The sequence below is a fragment of the Castanea sativa genome, chromosome 6, assembly GCF_040712315.1.
Source record: "Castanea sativa cultivar Marrone di Chiusa Pesio chromosome 6, ASM4071231v1".
Lineage (NCBI taxonomy): Eukaryota > Viridiplantae > Streptophyta > Magnoliopsida > Fagales > Fagaceae > Castanea > Castanea sativa.
The window spans coordinates 55,905,937-55,918,923 of record NC_134018.1 but is presented as its reverse complement, the minus strand read 5'-3'; the positions used below and the strand labels follow the sequence as shown (position 1 = coordinate 55,918,923).

The 12,987-nt window shown below is 40.2% G+C and overlaps 1 protein-coding gene across 1 annotated transcript in view; it reads right to left on the bottom strand.

Annotated features, from left to right (window-relative positions):
- The window catches only part of LOC142640426 (short-chain dehydrogenase/reductase 1-like), a 34,033-nt gene that overhangs the window by 10,760 nt on the left and 10,286 nt on the right, over window positions 1-12,987 (bottom strand). Inside the window, exon 2 of the mRNA XM_075814511.1 lies at window positions 1,391-1,638. Within this exon, the coding sequence (XP_075670626.1) occupies window positions 1,391-1,638 (248 nt within the window). The remainder of the gene's footprint in view (window positions 1-1,390; window positions 1,639-12,987) is intronic.

Genomic DNA, 12,987 nt, shown 5'->3' with positions numbered 1-12,987 from the left:
TTACAACCGATGACTTAACAAGATTCCATTGAGATTTCCACCAGATCCGACGAGATCTCATCGGTTTTTCATCATTTTCCACTATTATCTCACTAGATCTTCACCATTTTTGGAATTTCCAATTTCACCCGAATCCAACCACTTCTCAAAAATTATTTGATCCAATCTCCTTCTCTGTCAGGGGTAGGTTTGATTCTTCTCCACCCGATCAAACAAGGTTGAGTGAGGGTTGGTCACAAACCCAGCCCAAACTAACCCTTGGACACCCCTAGGTAGTTATATATGCCAAGAGTCTTGTTACTTAACTAACATTTTTAGTTGTTTCTAATAAAAACATATAGGGTTCAAATCCCCTTTTTCGGTTGTAACTATCAAATTATCACAAATAAAAAATAAAGTTGAAGACAATCAATTTGTTACTTGTTGAAGTCAGATTATCCTCATACAATAAGTATATTGTGTCTTGTGGACATGAGATTCAAGATATGAAAGATACTTGCATGGAAAAACAGAATATTTCAATGATATTTTCTATACAGATGTACCTATTCTTCTTCAATCATTGGGTGGCTTTTCAAAGTATAACAATAAGCATATAGAATTGCAACTTTTTTTTGGGTACGTAGTACCTTAGAGCATCCACAGCAGTGGAGCTAAAATTTTAGCAATTTAGCTCCACAAAAAGTTACTTTATCTATTTTACCTACTCATTTTACAAAACATGCTGCAGCAGTGGATCTATTTTAGCTTTCAACACAATAAAATAATATAAACATCACAATAAAATAATATATCTACTACAATAAAATAATATATCTACTACAATAAAATAATATATCTCACTACCCAAAAAATATTCAACCACAATTTAATTGGAAAGGTGAATAAAAAATAATTTTTTTTTATAGCTCTCAGCTACAGTACGCATGTATTGATACATGAGCACTGTAGCACTTTAGCTATTTTTTTTTTTGTTTTACCTCCATTGCTGCAGGAGGATTTTTTGTGTTTGAGTGGAACTAAAATAGCTATATAGCTATTTAGCTCCACTGTTACAATTGCTCTTATTGCAAAAATTAACTTTCCGCAACTAAAAAAGTCACTGTTTATTATTACACTACTTAATTTTACATATTCAATATTGTCAATCATAAATTTTTTGTCTAGTAAATAGCATAGACATAAAGGGATGACTGGATTATTATTTGCCTTAAAAACATCAAATCAGTGTGAATATATATGTTGAAGAGAAGGAGAAGAGGGAGAGTTTCAAGATTAGTTTTTTTGAAATTTCAAGATGAACACATCCAATATACATACATATATATATATATATATATATATATATAGAGAGAGAGAGAGAGAGAGAGAGAGAGAGAGAGAGTTTCCACCAAGATATCAAGTCTTCCGAACCGTGTATTGATGAAATCTGCTAGAGAAGCAATATTAGCAGGGTTACCCACATCAAGTTGATGAAAAAGGACAAGGTCAGAGAGACCAAAATCTTTTAGTTTTTGAACTGTTTCAAGACCCTTCTTCTCATCTCTTGCTGTTAGCACCACCTTAACACCTTTCGAAGCTAACTGCCTAACTGTTTCGAATCCAATCCCCTTATTGGACCCTGTAACAACGGCATACCTAACAAAATGAATAATCATCAAAATGAAATAACTAGAGAGAGATGAACGTGCAATTCATATAATAAGCCGCTGGAGGATGTGAAAATTAAGTGCGATTTATAAGTACTAAAAATAGCACCTCGTTGCTGCTTCTTCTGCCATTGATGATGAGAAGTTAGAACATGCTGTAGACAACTAAATTCTTAGTTCGAAATAAATCAAACAAGTAAAAATAGTTTCACAAATGCGAATTTATATTGATGAATATGTGGTGCAATTCTCTGTAATTACAAAAGAGTAATCCTCTGATTCGATCTCCTTGAAAGATTTATTGATTGGAATTGTGGTAATGTGATTTTGATTTGAACACAAGATATCCTTCAATTTGGCTGAGGAATGGATCGAAGATCTTTGAAACGGAATTACAATGAATCTCTAGCTATGAGCTTGTCAGAAATTCTTTGTTCTTCGTGTTCTTCATGTGTTCTTCGTGTTTGAAGGTTTATGGTAGAAATTCTTCGGGGCTTTGGAGGCTTGAATCCATAGAGCTTCACCAATTTGTGTTTTGTTGAGGTTTCTGGAGGCTTTTGAGCTTGATTCTAGTGACCTTTGAGATCTGGATGAGTAGTTTGGATGATTTTGCTTCGAATGTTGTCTGTATTCGAGGTTGAAGTTCTTGAAATTCTTGGAGGCTTTGTGGTTTGATTCCGGCAGAGCTTCTGGATTTCTGAACTCAAGATATCTTCTTTCTTTTCTCTGTCCTCCTAAATGTCTTAGGAAGGCTTCTATTTATAGGAGTTTAGGGGTGGGTGAGCGACACGTGGCAGAGTCTGATTGGTGACACTTGTCACAACCTGATTGGTCCGCTTATGTCATCGCTTACACGTGCTGGATTGCTTGTGTCATCGCTTACACGTGCAGGATTACTTGTGTCATCGCTTACACCTGCAGGGCTGCTTGTGTCATCGCTTACGCATGCTGATGCAGTTTTATGCCTTTATTTCAATGACACTTGGCAAATTTCTATTGGAATCTGAATAGTGATGGCAAAACCTAGCAGCAGTGCGTGGCGCTTTGTAATTGGTTGTATTTTGTGGACTTGGTAGTATGATGTGTCAGCTTGTGATAGGTCGAAAATTTTCCCTCTCTACAAATGCCCCCTTGAGACTCGTTCATGCACACAGTTTTGGAGTGTGGTGAATGAATGAGTCTTGAAAGAAAATGGATTTTTTATACTTGACTCTTCTAGTGAAATAGTTGAAGGTGGTGGAGCTTTTAACAAGATGAAGTAATTGCAGAAGAGTAGACCCACCCATATGAAAGGCTTTGATGAGACCGAGAAGGGGTCTGCGAGTATTTGAATGTACTCGTGTGACCGAGCTTTCTCAGCAAAGGTTAAGTCAAAGTAATTTCAGAAGAGTATTTTGGATCATTGGTGGCGATCATAGAGTGTTGAAGATGGAGAAGAGGTGAGAATGTTGGCTGGGTACAACATGCAGAGCTCTGGAGCTAGCCTCTTATTTTTAAGGACTTCTGGTGAAGTTATATCTGAAGGGTATACTTCAGATCACAGAGAGAACATGTGGGAGTGTAGTTGAATGTGCTTGTGTTATCGCATCATTCAGGCTAAGTTGAGGTAATTTCAGAAGGGATTCTGGGCTTGTTGTTGTTGATGGTGAAAAAGATGGTGATGAAGCAAAGTGAATGGGTGAGGCATATGACACCATGGCCCTGACCCCGCATGTTGGGGACTCTCTGGCATAGATATCTCTGGGAAGTACACATTCAGATGTGGGACTGGCTGCATGCTGAATGAAGTCCGACGGCAAGTCGTTGAATGCGCATGTATGACTGGACCATACTGACGGACATTAAGTTGAAGTAATTTCAGAAGTATATTTTCTGAAATTCTTCAAGCTGATCTTAAGTTGGAGTAATTCCAGAAAGTGTGCTTTGTGGTACCAGCAATGATGACCTTTGGACCCCATGCTGGTGGAAACATGGAATGAGGCTTTGGTGACCATTCACCGACACCAAAGGCTAATTTCTATTGAGCTGGTACCTTGGAGGTCATCACAAGTGTTGGATGGGAGACAATTTGTAGGATACCCTAACACTTTTTACCATCTTCACCTGATGCAACTTTATTGGGAAAGCACAACAAATGAAAGATAGAGCTAACTTGTGATCCTGGTTTTAGAAACCAGCCAAGCTGCTATTTGTTCCGAACCACTGCTTCTAATGGGAGACCAAACAGTTGAAGAGAGACTACGGAAGCCTTGTTTTTAGGAACAGGTGTCTCTGCTAGACTTGGATTTCCTGGCCAACCAATTCCACGGAAGCATGGAAGGTCGATGCAGACCTTGTTATGAATAACATTATGAACAAATGTGGTCATTATGTGAGGAAACAAAATTTTTTTGAATCCTAAAACAGTGATGATGTTATGAGAAGGGTTACTACTGAACAATGAAGGGGTTGATTTCAAACTAATTATGAAGCGATCTTGGTTGCTAGGTATTGAGAATGATGAGACTATAGTGAGAACTGGCTGTGAGAAGGAGGATTTGAAAATTTGAAAGAAGCAAATCTTCATTTCATGACTCAGTGTATGTGTGTTTTTTTTCTTGATGGGTTTTAGTGGATCCGGCCCTTCTATTTATAGCGAAGAGATGAAGAACGGTAGTTGGGTAGTTAAGAACGGCGGACGAGACTTTTTGGTGTGAACGGTGGATGGGAACGGTAGGCGCCGAATGAGAATGTTAGGTTGGAGACTGGTAGGCACCGACGAAAATAGTAGGCTGAAGTAATGACCCAATGTAATTTCAATTTTGAGACATACTTGTGAGAGTTCGTCTGTTTTTGAAAGGGAGTCTTGATCAAGTCTGGAGGATAATTTTGAGGGAATCCAGACCAAATGGATGGATCTCAAATTATGGTCTTGAGAGCTTAAATTTTGGACACCGCTAGTACTTTGGAGAAGTGGGTGTAGTTTCTAAGTCCAAAACAAATACCTAGATTTCAAAATCAAAATTTTTGCGAAAACCTGATAGGACAAGTTTTGCTTGAACATCTTGATCTTCGGTCAAAGTTTACATCAAAGCCAATAGTTGTAGAATCACACTATTTGAGCAATTTTGGATTCTCAAATGAATAAATAGACCCCAAAAATTGGAAAGTACACGAAAAATTGAGCAAGACAGGTCAATCTTAAAAATTTTGACTTTTGGTCAAAATTTGTGCAAAAGTCAATTTTTTAGAAATTGGACTGTTTTGCAATTTTTGAGTCTCGGTTGAAGAAACAGACCCCAAAATTGGAAAGTACGCGATAAATTGAGTGGGACAGGTCCGTTTTGAAAATTTTGACTTTTTGGTCAAAGTCAAAGTTAAAGTCTTAATTTGTCAAAGTTTTTTTTTTTTTTTTAGGCGGTCCGGATTTGGGTCGGTTTTTCGGGTCGAGGAGGATGACGTCATCCGTGACGTCATCGACTTGGAGCACGTGTCACGCGTGGCGCGTGCACGCGCGTGAGAGATTGCCGGAGCGTGGGAGCGCATGGACTCATCTAGCTGCGCGTGGGAGCGCGTGCAACTGAAGCTGGGATTGCCGGACCTTCTGGTGGCGCGTGGCTCATCGTTTGGGCTTGAAATTTTTACATCTTGTAGTTATAAGGCCGTAGAAGACCCCTACATGGTCGGTTTTGTGAAATTGTGCACAGATTTGCACAGTTTTGATGGACTAAACCGGTGGTCATCGCGAGCTTGTGGCGGCGCGTGGTTGACTGTTTGGACCTAAAAATTTCAAGTTTTGTAGATCGAAGGCCGATAGCTCTAATGGTGGTATCAGTTTTGTAAAATTGTCCTCAGATTTGCGCAGATTTGAATGAGAAACCCGCGGGTCGCTGAAAATTTGTGACCATGTGTGGCGGCGAGTGGCCGGGTATCTGGGCTTGAAATTTTCAGGTTTGGTGGATCGAAGGCTGTAGAAGACTCCTGTGGTGTCAGTTTTGTGAAATAAGGTCTGAATTTTCACAAATTTGGATGAGAAAGTCGTGGGTCTTTGTTGAACTTATGGCCTTTTGGTCTAATTTTGTGGTGGCCGCCCTGACAGGATGTAGAAATTCAGACTTGCCATGTGGGTAATGAGCCATTATCTTCTATCTCCATGGAATAATATGCTCTTTCATTTCAAATTTGAGCGCAGACTTCTCTGATTTTAAGTGCATTTGACTTTGCAAAATCTGACTTTGAGTTCCAATTGTTTTCACATTTTTGAAATGTGAATATAAGTTTTTTTTTTCATTGGTCGGTTGGTAGAACTATTTAATGGTTTGCTGACTTTCTTCATTTTTTTTGTCTGCTAGTTTAGCAGAAATTCTCTATATAAGATGTGAGATTGGCTTCGTTCATTTGGGCATTCTTAGCCTTTAGTCTTCTTCTCCAGCTTTTAAGATTTTTTTTTTCTTTTTCTTTTGTCCTTTGTTTAGACATGCAATGAGATTTTCTTCTGACATTTTTTTTTTTCGTTGTTGCTTGTTTTTGTTTTGCAGCTCAGTTTCCTTGATCTTTGGGTTTTGACATCAAACTTCACGCTGACGTTCTCATACAAGTGTTTGCCTTCATTTGGTGACTTTGTATTTCATTGATAGCAACGTTGCAAGAACGTATGCCTTCATGTTGTTACATTCTTTTCTTGCATCAACAATCTTTTAGTGATATTCATCTTTGCAACGACGTTTCCATAAGGATATTCAGCTAGGCAATAATGCTATCGCCCATGAAGCTACGTCAACACTTCATTTGCACAAAAGCCATGCCAACATTCATCTTTGCCATGAAGCTACGTCAACACTTCATTCACATCGAAGCTGGGCCAACATTTATCTTTGCCATGAAGCTACATCAACACTTCATTTGCACAGAAGTCATGCCAACATTCATCTTTGCCATGAAGCTACTACGTCAACACTCCATTTGCACAGAAGCCATGCCAACATTCATCTTTGCCATGAAGCTACGTCAACACTTCATTCACGTCGAAGCTGGGCCAACATTTATCTTTGCCATGAAGCTACGTCAACACTTCATTTGCACAGAAGCCATGCCAACATTCATCTTTGCCATGAAGCTACGTCAACACTTCATTTGCACAGAAGCTGTGTCGACATTCATTTTTGCCCTGAAGCTACGTCAACACTTCATTCGCATCGAAGTTGCAATATTGGCTTTTATAATGAAGCTTGAAGTTTCAAGAAGCTCCCATCAAGACTTTGAGGATGCAAAGAGATGCCAATAAAACCTTGAAGATGTGAGAAGAATGCCGTCATGATTTTGACATTGCACGAACATGCCCTTAGAGAAGAGATGATGCAACATCAACTTCAGATGTTGGAGGAAGGTGACGTTGTCCAGATTTTAGAGACATGATGTGAAACAACGCCACTCAGAAGGGAGATGATGTGGTTCAAATTTCAGAGTTGTGAAGTGGCACAACCTAAAAGAGAGACAATATAGCCTAGACTTGAAAGGTACAAAAAAGATGCCCCCAAGAGATAAGTTATGCAAAGTATACTTCAGAGACGTGGGAATATGTCCACAAAGATGAGCAATGCCATGCAGACTCCATTCCTTGCAACAGAGGTTGAAGATTTTATTTTACTCCACAACCGAGAATCAACTTATCATTCTTCCAAGGAAAGCTAAGTAACACCAATTCTTTGCAGCTATCACTTTCTACCACAATGATCTTTGAACATCATATAGTGAGCAATTGATTGATCTTAAGCGACGCCTTGCCAATCAAAGGGTTCTTGAAAGCATGTTGACGACCTTTGGACAAACTCTTCAAGCTAGACTGGCAGTCCTTCTTCTTTTTATGTGACTGAACTTAGTGAAAAGTACTAAGCTGCCTACATACCCCGGAAAGGGATCAAGTCATTACGTAGTTCAACATTTTTTTTTTCTTTTGTTTTTTTTTTTTTATGATTTTTTTTTTTTTGTTGTTTCTCTTTACAAAAAGGGAGGGCTCACGTGTGTAATCCTCGCCCTACACCCCACGACATTTCATGGGTACCAATTGTGCAATAGTGGGTATCACCTCTAATCGAACTCGAGACCTTGGCTCAAAGGCGACATGGGCATCCAACCACTACGCCACACTCATAAATGGTGACATAGAATGGGATTAATTTCTCCTTATTTGTGCACTTTCAAAGGTAATGGGAAAACATCATGTACCCTTGTAGTGCTGCAGTGGGTAGTTTAAGCTCTTACCGAGGAGCAATTCTTGATTTTCAAGCATAGAAGCATTTGAGGAACTTCCCATTGATGGGGCCAATCCTTACACCCTCATGTTCAATCAACTTGTAAGCTCCATTAGTGTAAACTTCTTGTACAACATAAGGTCCATCCCATTTCGAGGTGAACTTACCGCCTGTACGATGAGTCATGATGATAGGTCTTCGAACAGCGAGGACTAAGTCACCAACTTGGAATGATCGTGGTTTAACTCTTTTATTGAATGCGCTTGACAAACGAGCTTGATAGCACTCAAGGCATTGTTGGGCCTCGAGCCTTTTCTCATCCAGTGCCTCCAACTCTTGTAACCTAAGCTTGGCATTTTCCTCTTTAGTTAACCCTTCTTGAATGGCAATCCGTAGTGATGGGATTTGGTGTTCTAAGGGAAGGATAGCTTCTACTCCATAAACAAGAGAATACGAGGTCGCTTGAGTAGGCGTTCGAAATGTTGTTCGATATGCCCATAATGCTTCTCCAATTCTTTCATGCCAGTCTCGCTTAGTATTGGATACCACTTTCTTTAACAAACTGCCAAGAGTTTTGTTAAAGGTTTCGGCTAATCCATTCGCTGGAGCATTGTACATAGAAGAATTGTACTGTTTGAATGCAAATTTCTCGCACAACTCTGTCATCAACCTATTCTGAAACTTTTTGCCATTATCAGTTATGATATATCGAGGGACACCATACCGATAGATCAAGTGAGTTCGGATAAAATTGACCACCGTCTCTTTGTTTACTTCCCTAAGAGGCACAACTTCTGCCCATTTTGAGAAGTAATCAGTTGCAGCCAAGATGTACAAATGGCCACCAAATGATTTTGGTAATGGTCCTATTGCGTCAAGCCCCCATGAATCAAAAGGCCAAGAAGCTACAGTTGGGTGTAGAGGTTCTGGTGGCTGATGGATGAAGTTTGCATGATATTGACAAGCTTCACACTTCTTAGGATACTCCATGGAATCTTGCACCATCGTAGGCCAATAGTAACCCATTCGCTTGATCTTGTAGTGTAACTTAGGACCTGATTGGTGTGCACCGCATATTTCAGAATGAGCTTCTTCTAAGGCTTGTTTAGCCTCTTCCTCTCCTAAGCAACGGAGAAACAAACCATCAAATGAACGGCGGAAGAGAGTTTCTTTATAGTAAATGAATCGAGCAGCCCTTCGCCGAACTTCGGTCTTGTGGCGTATATCATCTGGGAGTCTTCCATGTTGAAGGTACTCAATGATTGTTTGTCGCCAATCTTCCTTTTCGACAAGGCATACAGAAATGACGTTGGTTTGCTTTTCTTCTTTTTCTTCTTCAACCACAGAAGGCACCACCCACCTTTGGGAAACAGCAACTTTGGCTGTCTCTTCTTGGGATAATGCTAAGATGGTTGCCAAATTAGCTAAAGCATCAGCCTGTCTATTCTCCTTCCTCGGTATATGCTCCAATGTAATTGCCTCAAAATTTGTGAGCAACTTCTTCACATATTTGCAATAAGGGACAAGGTCCTCTTTCTTGACATCATACTGCTCCAAGATTTGGTTGATAATTAATTTGGAATCCCCAAAGATCTCGAGTTGTGATATGCCGATTTCAATGGCCATTTGTAGACCAATGATCAATGCTTGATATTCGGCTACATTGTTAGAGCAAAGTTCGCTTAATGAGAACGAATATAAAAGTATTTGTCGTTGTGGAGAAACAAACACTACACCTGCCCCCGCTCCTTCTTGACGTGCAGCCCCATCGAAAAACATCATCCATGGTGGCATTACTTCAATGTAAAACACATCTTCGTTTGGGAAATTATCAGAGAACTCCCAATTAGATGGAACTGGGTGATCAGCTAAGAAATCTGCCAATACTTGTCCTTTGATGGCTTTTTGCGGAACATATGCAAGGTCGTATTGTTGCAGCAAGACTGCCCATCGAGCTATGCGACCCAAAACCACTGGCCTGGAGAGGACATATTTAATCAGGTCCACCTTTGCTATCAAACGGACCGTATGTGCTTGCATGTAGTATTCCAGTTTGTTTATGGCAAAGAAAAGAGCGAGGCACATCTTTTCAATAGGAGAATAATTTAGTTCAGCTCCATTGAGAGTCTGACTTAAATAATAAAGGGCTCTTTCTTTCCCTTCTTTATTTTCTTGTGCCATAAGAGCACCTAGAGACCTTTCTTGTGCCGCGATGTACAACACCAAAGGTTTTCCAGGGATAGGAGCACCTAAATCTGGAGGATTAAGCAAGTATCTTTTGATGCACGCAAAAGCATTGCTACAAGCCTCATCCCATTTAATATGTGCATCCTTCTTCATTAATCTATTGAAAGGTTGACATCGACCTGCCAAGTTTGAAATAAATCGTCGTATGTAAGCTAGTTTTCCTTGCAAGCCTCTAAGTTCTCGCAGGTTCTTGGGCTCTGGCATTTTCTGGATAGCTTCAATTTTGGACTGGTCAATTTCAATACCGCGGTGCCTCACAATGAAACCAAGAAATTTCCCGGATGTTACACCGAAAGCGCATTTGCGAGGGTTCATTTTAAGCTGATACTTTCTTAAGCGGTTGAACACGGATCGCAAATCTACCAGATGGTCTTCCTTTCTTTTTGTTTTAACCACCAGATCATCGACATAACACTCCACGTACTTATGAAGTACATTATCAAAGATCTTTTGCATGGCCCGTTGATAAGTAGCATCAGCGTTCTTTAATCCAAAAGGCATTACTTTGTAACAGTAAATACCTTTAGGGGTACGAAAAGCTGTGAACTCTTCATCCTTAGGATTCATTCTAATTTGGTTGTAACCAGAAGAGCCATCCATGAAAGATAAGGCTTCATGACCAGTAGTGGCGTCAACCATGATCTCAATGATAGGCAACGGAAAATCATCCTTTGGACATGCATTGTTCAGATCACGGAAGTCAACGCACACTCGGATTTGTCCATTCTTCTTTTTGACAAGGACGATATTAGCGAACCACTCTGGATACTGTACTTCACGGATGAAGCCTGCCTCAATTAGCTTATTGACCTCAGTTTCTATTTGAGGGATAAGCGCCGGCCGAAAGCGTCTTTGAGCTTGTTTTACTGGGTGCACGCCCCTTCTTTTGCCCAAATGGTGTAAAGCAATACTTGGATCGAGCCCAGCATTTCTTTGTAAGTCCAAGCAAACACATCTTTATATTCTACCGGGAGTCGGGAGGTATCCTTCTTCTTCTCGGGGAGTGAGAAGGGCACCGATGAAAGTTGGTCGAGGTTCTTCGCAGTTTCTAAATTGATCTCTTTAAGTTCATCAACCGTAGCCTCGTACTCCATCTTCCAAGGCTAGTGGGAGCTTCATCGACCTCATTCTTCTGCGGCTTCATCATCTCGACAAAGGTATCTTCTTCTACCGTAATGTGAAACGAGGATGATACTTCTTCATTTTGCTCATTGTGGACGCAGTGACTAACTCGTGTGTACAATCGTTCGCCTTTTGACTTTGAGAGCTCCTTCCCGTCTGATATCCAAGATAAAGTTACGCTTCATGCGTGAAGGAATACTACTACGTATCTCATCATTAGCTTTCTCCTCCTTTTGGTCCTCAAAGTTTATTGAACTTTCAGAGCAAGTATCAATGGGCCTTTTTGTTGCCCCCAATCAATTAAAGACTGATCCATACGCAAAAGTGTCCCGACTTTGCGTTAAACAAGCCGTATTCAATCTGTCGAACACTGTAATTTGTGACGATGAAGCCTTAATACGATCAAATACTGAGATGCGTGATGAAGAGTGATCTTTTCTTTGATTCGGACTTTCATCAACCTCTATTGTTATATATTGGGAACTTGAAGCATTGCTTCTTTTATTGATCCATATTTGAGCCGGTGGTTCTGGAGTATAACCTATTCCGGTCTTTGGGATAGGAATTTCATGCCCTTCAAGTCGCATTTTCCCTTGCGTTTTACTAAGGCCGTGCATCTTTTCTCCGGTGGCTTCTGGAATTAGTTTCCCTAGGCCGTTTTGTTTTGAGAAATCATAGCCTGCTTTGGCTAATAGCCTATATGCCTTTGGGTCAAACCATTCTTTCGTCCGTTTACTTGGTAGAATACCATGCTCTGTCAGACTTTGTGAAGACTTCACGAATCCATTTAGTGGCTTTGAGGGCAAAGGATTTGTGGATGAAGTTAAAGGCATTACATGGTTTTCTTTCAACATGGCTACATCCTTCATCGTGAGCTTTGTAGGAGGTCTTCGTATATCCATTGTAGATTGAAGGCATTCCGTGAATGGTGATTGTCCATTTTTGCGGCGTGACAATGGTACATAACAGAGGAATGGAGGGTTATTGGAAGGCGTAGAACTTTCATCCGCTCTCTCTGAATTGCTAGTAGACTCACTAGACTGGTTATTCCCATATCGTGGATCTTCCTTTGGGGATGGAATATCCTTTCTAGTGATGAATTTAACATGCTTCTTTTCACCCTGCTTGCTTTTCATGGACGAGACTTCAACTGGGAGAACTTCATTAGGGATATCATCTTCTACATAAAACTTCGCGTCAGCAAAGTGAGCTTCAGTTTCAGAAAAAGGTTTCAAGTCGGCATCTACTTTCTTTATTCCACCTTGAAGATACTTGAAACATTGGTGCAAAGTTGACGGCACTATTCCATTCCCATGGATCCATGGACGTCCTAACAACATGTTGTAGGTTGTCTTGGCATCAATGACATGGAACAAAACATTGCTTGTCAATTCTCCAATAATTAACTCCAAGTGTATCATGCCAATGGTGCATTGTCCTCCTTGGTTAAAACCTTGTATGACCAAGCGACTGTGTGATAATTCCTCCATAGCAAGACCAAGTCGTCTCATTGTCATTTTCGGTAGTATATTAATAGCTGAACCTCCATCAATGAGAATGCGATCAATCTTTTGTTCACGAGCATAACCAGAGACATAAAGTGGACGATTGTGAGGCTTAGGGCCTAACAATAGATCCTCGTCAATGAAAGTCAAGTCTGGAGAGCACGCGAAACATTCCTGTGTTTGTTAAAGTGTATTGGTACAAGGAGTGTAAATCTTTGGCTCTTCAAGAGCTTG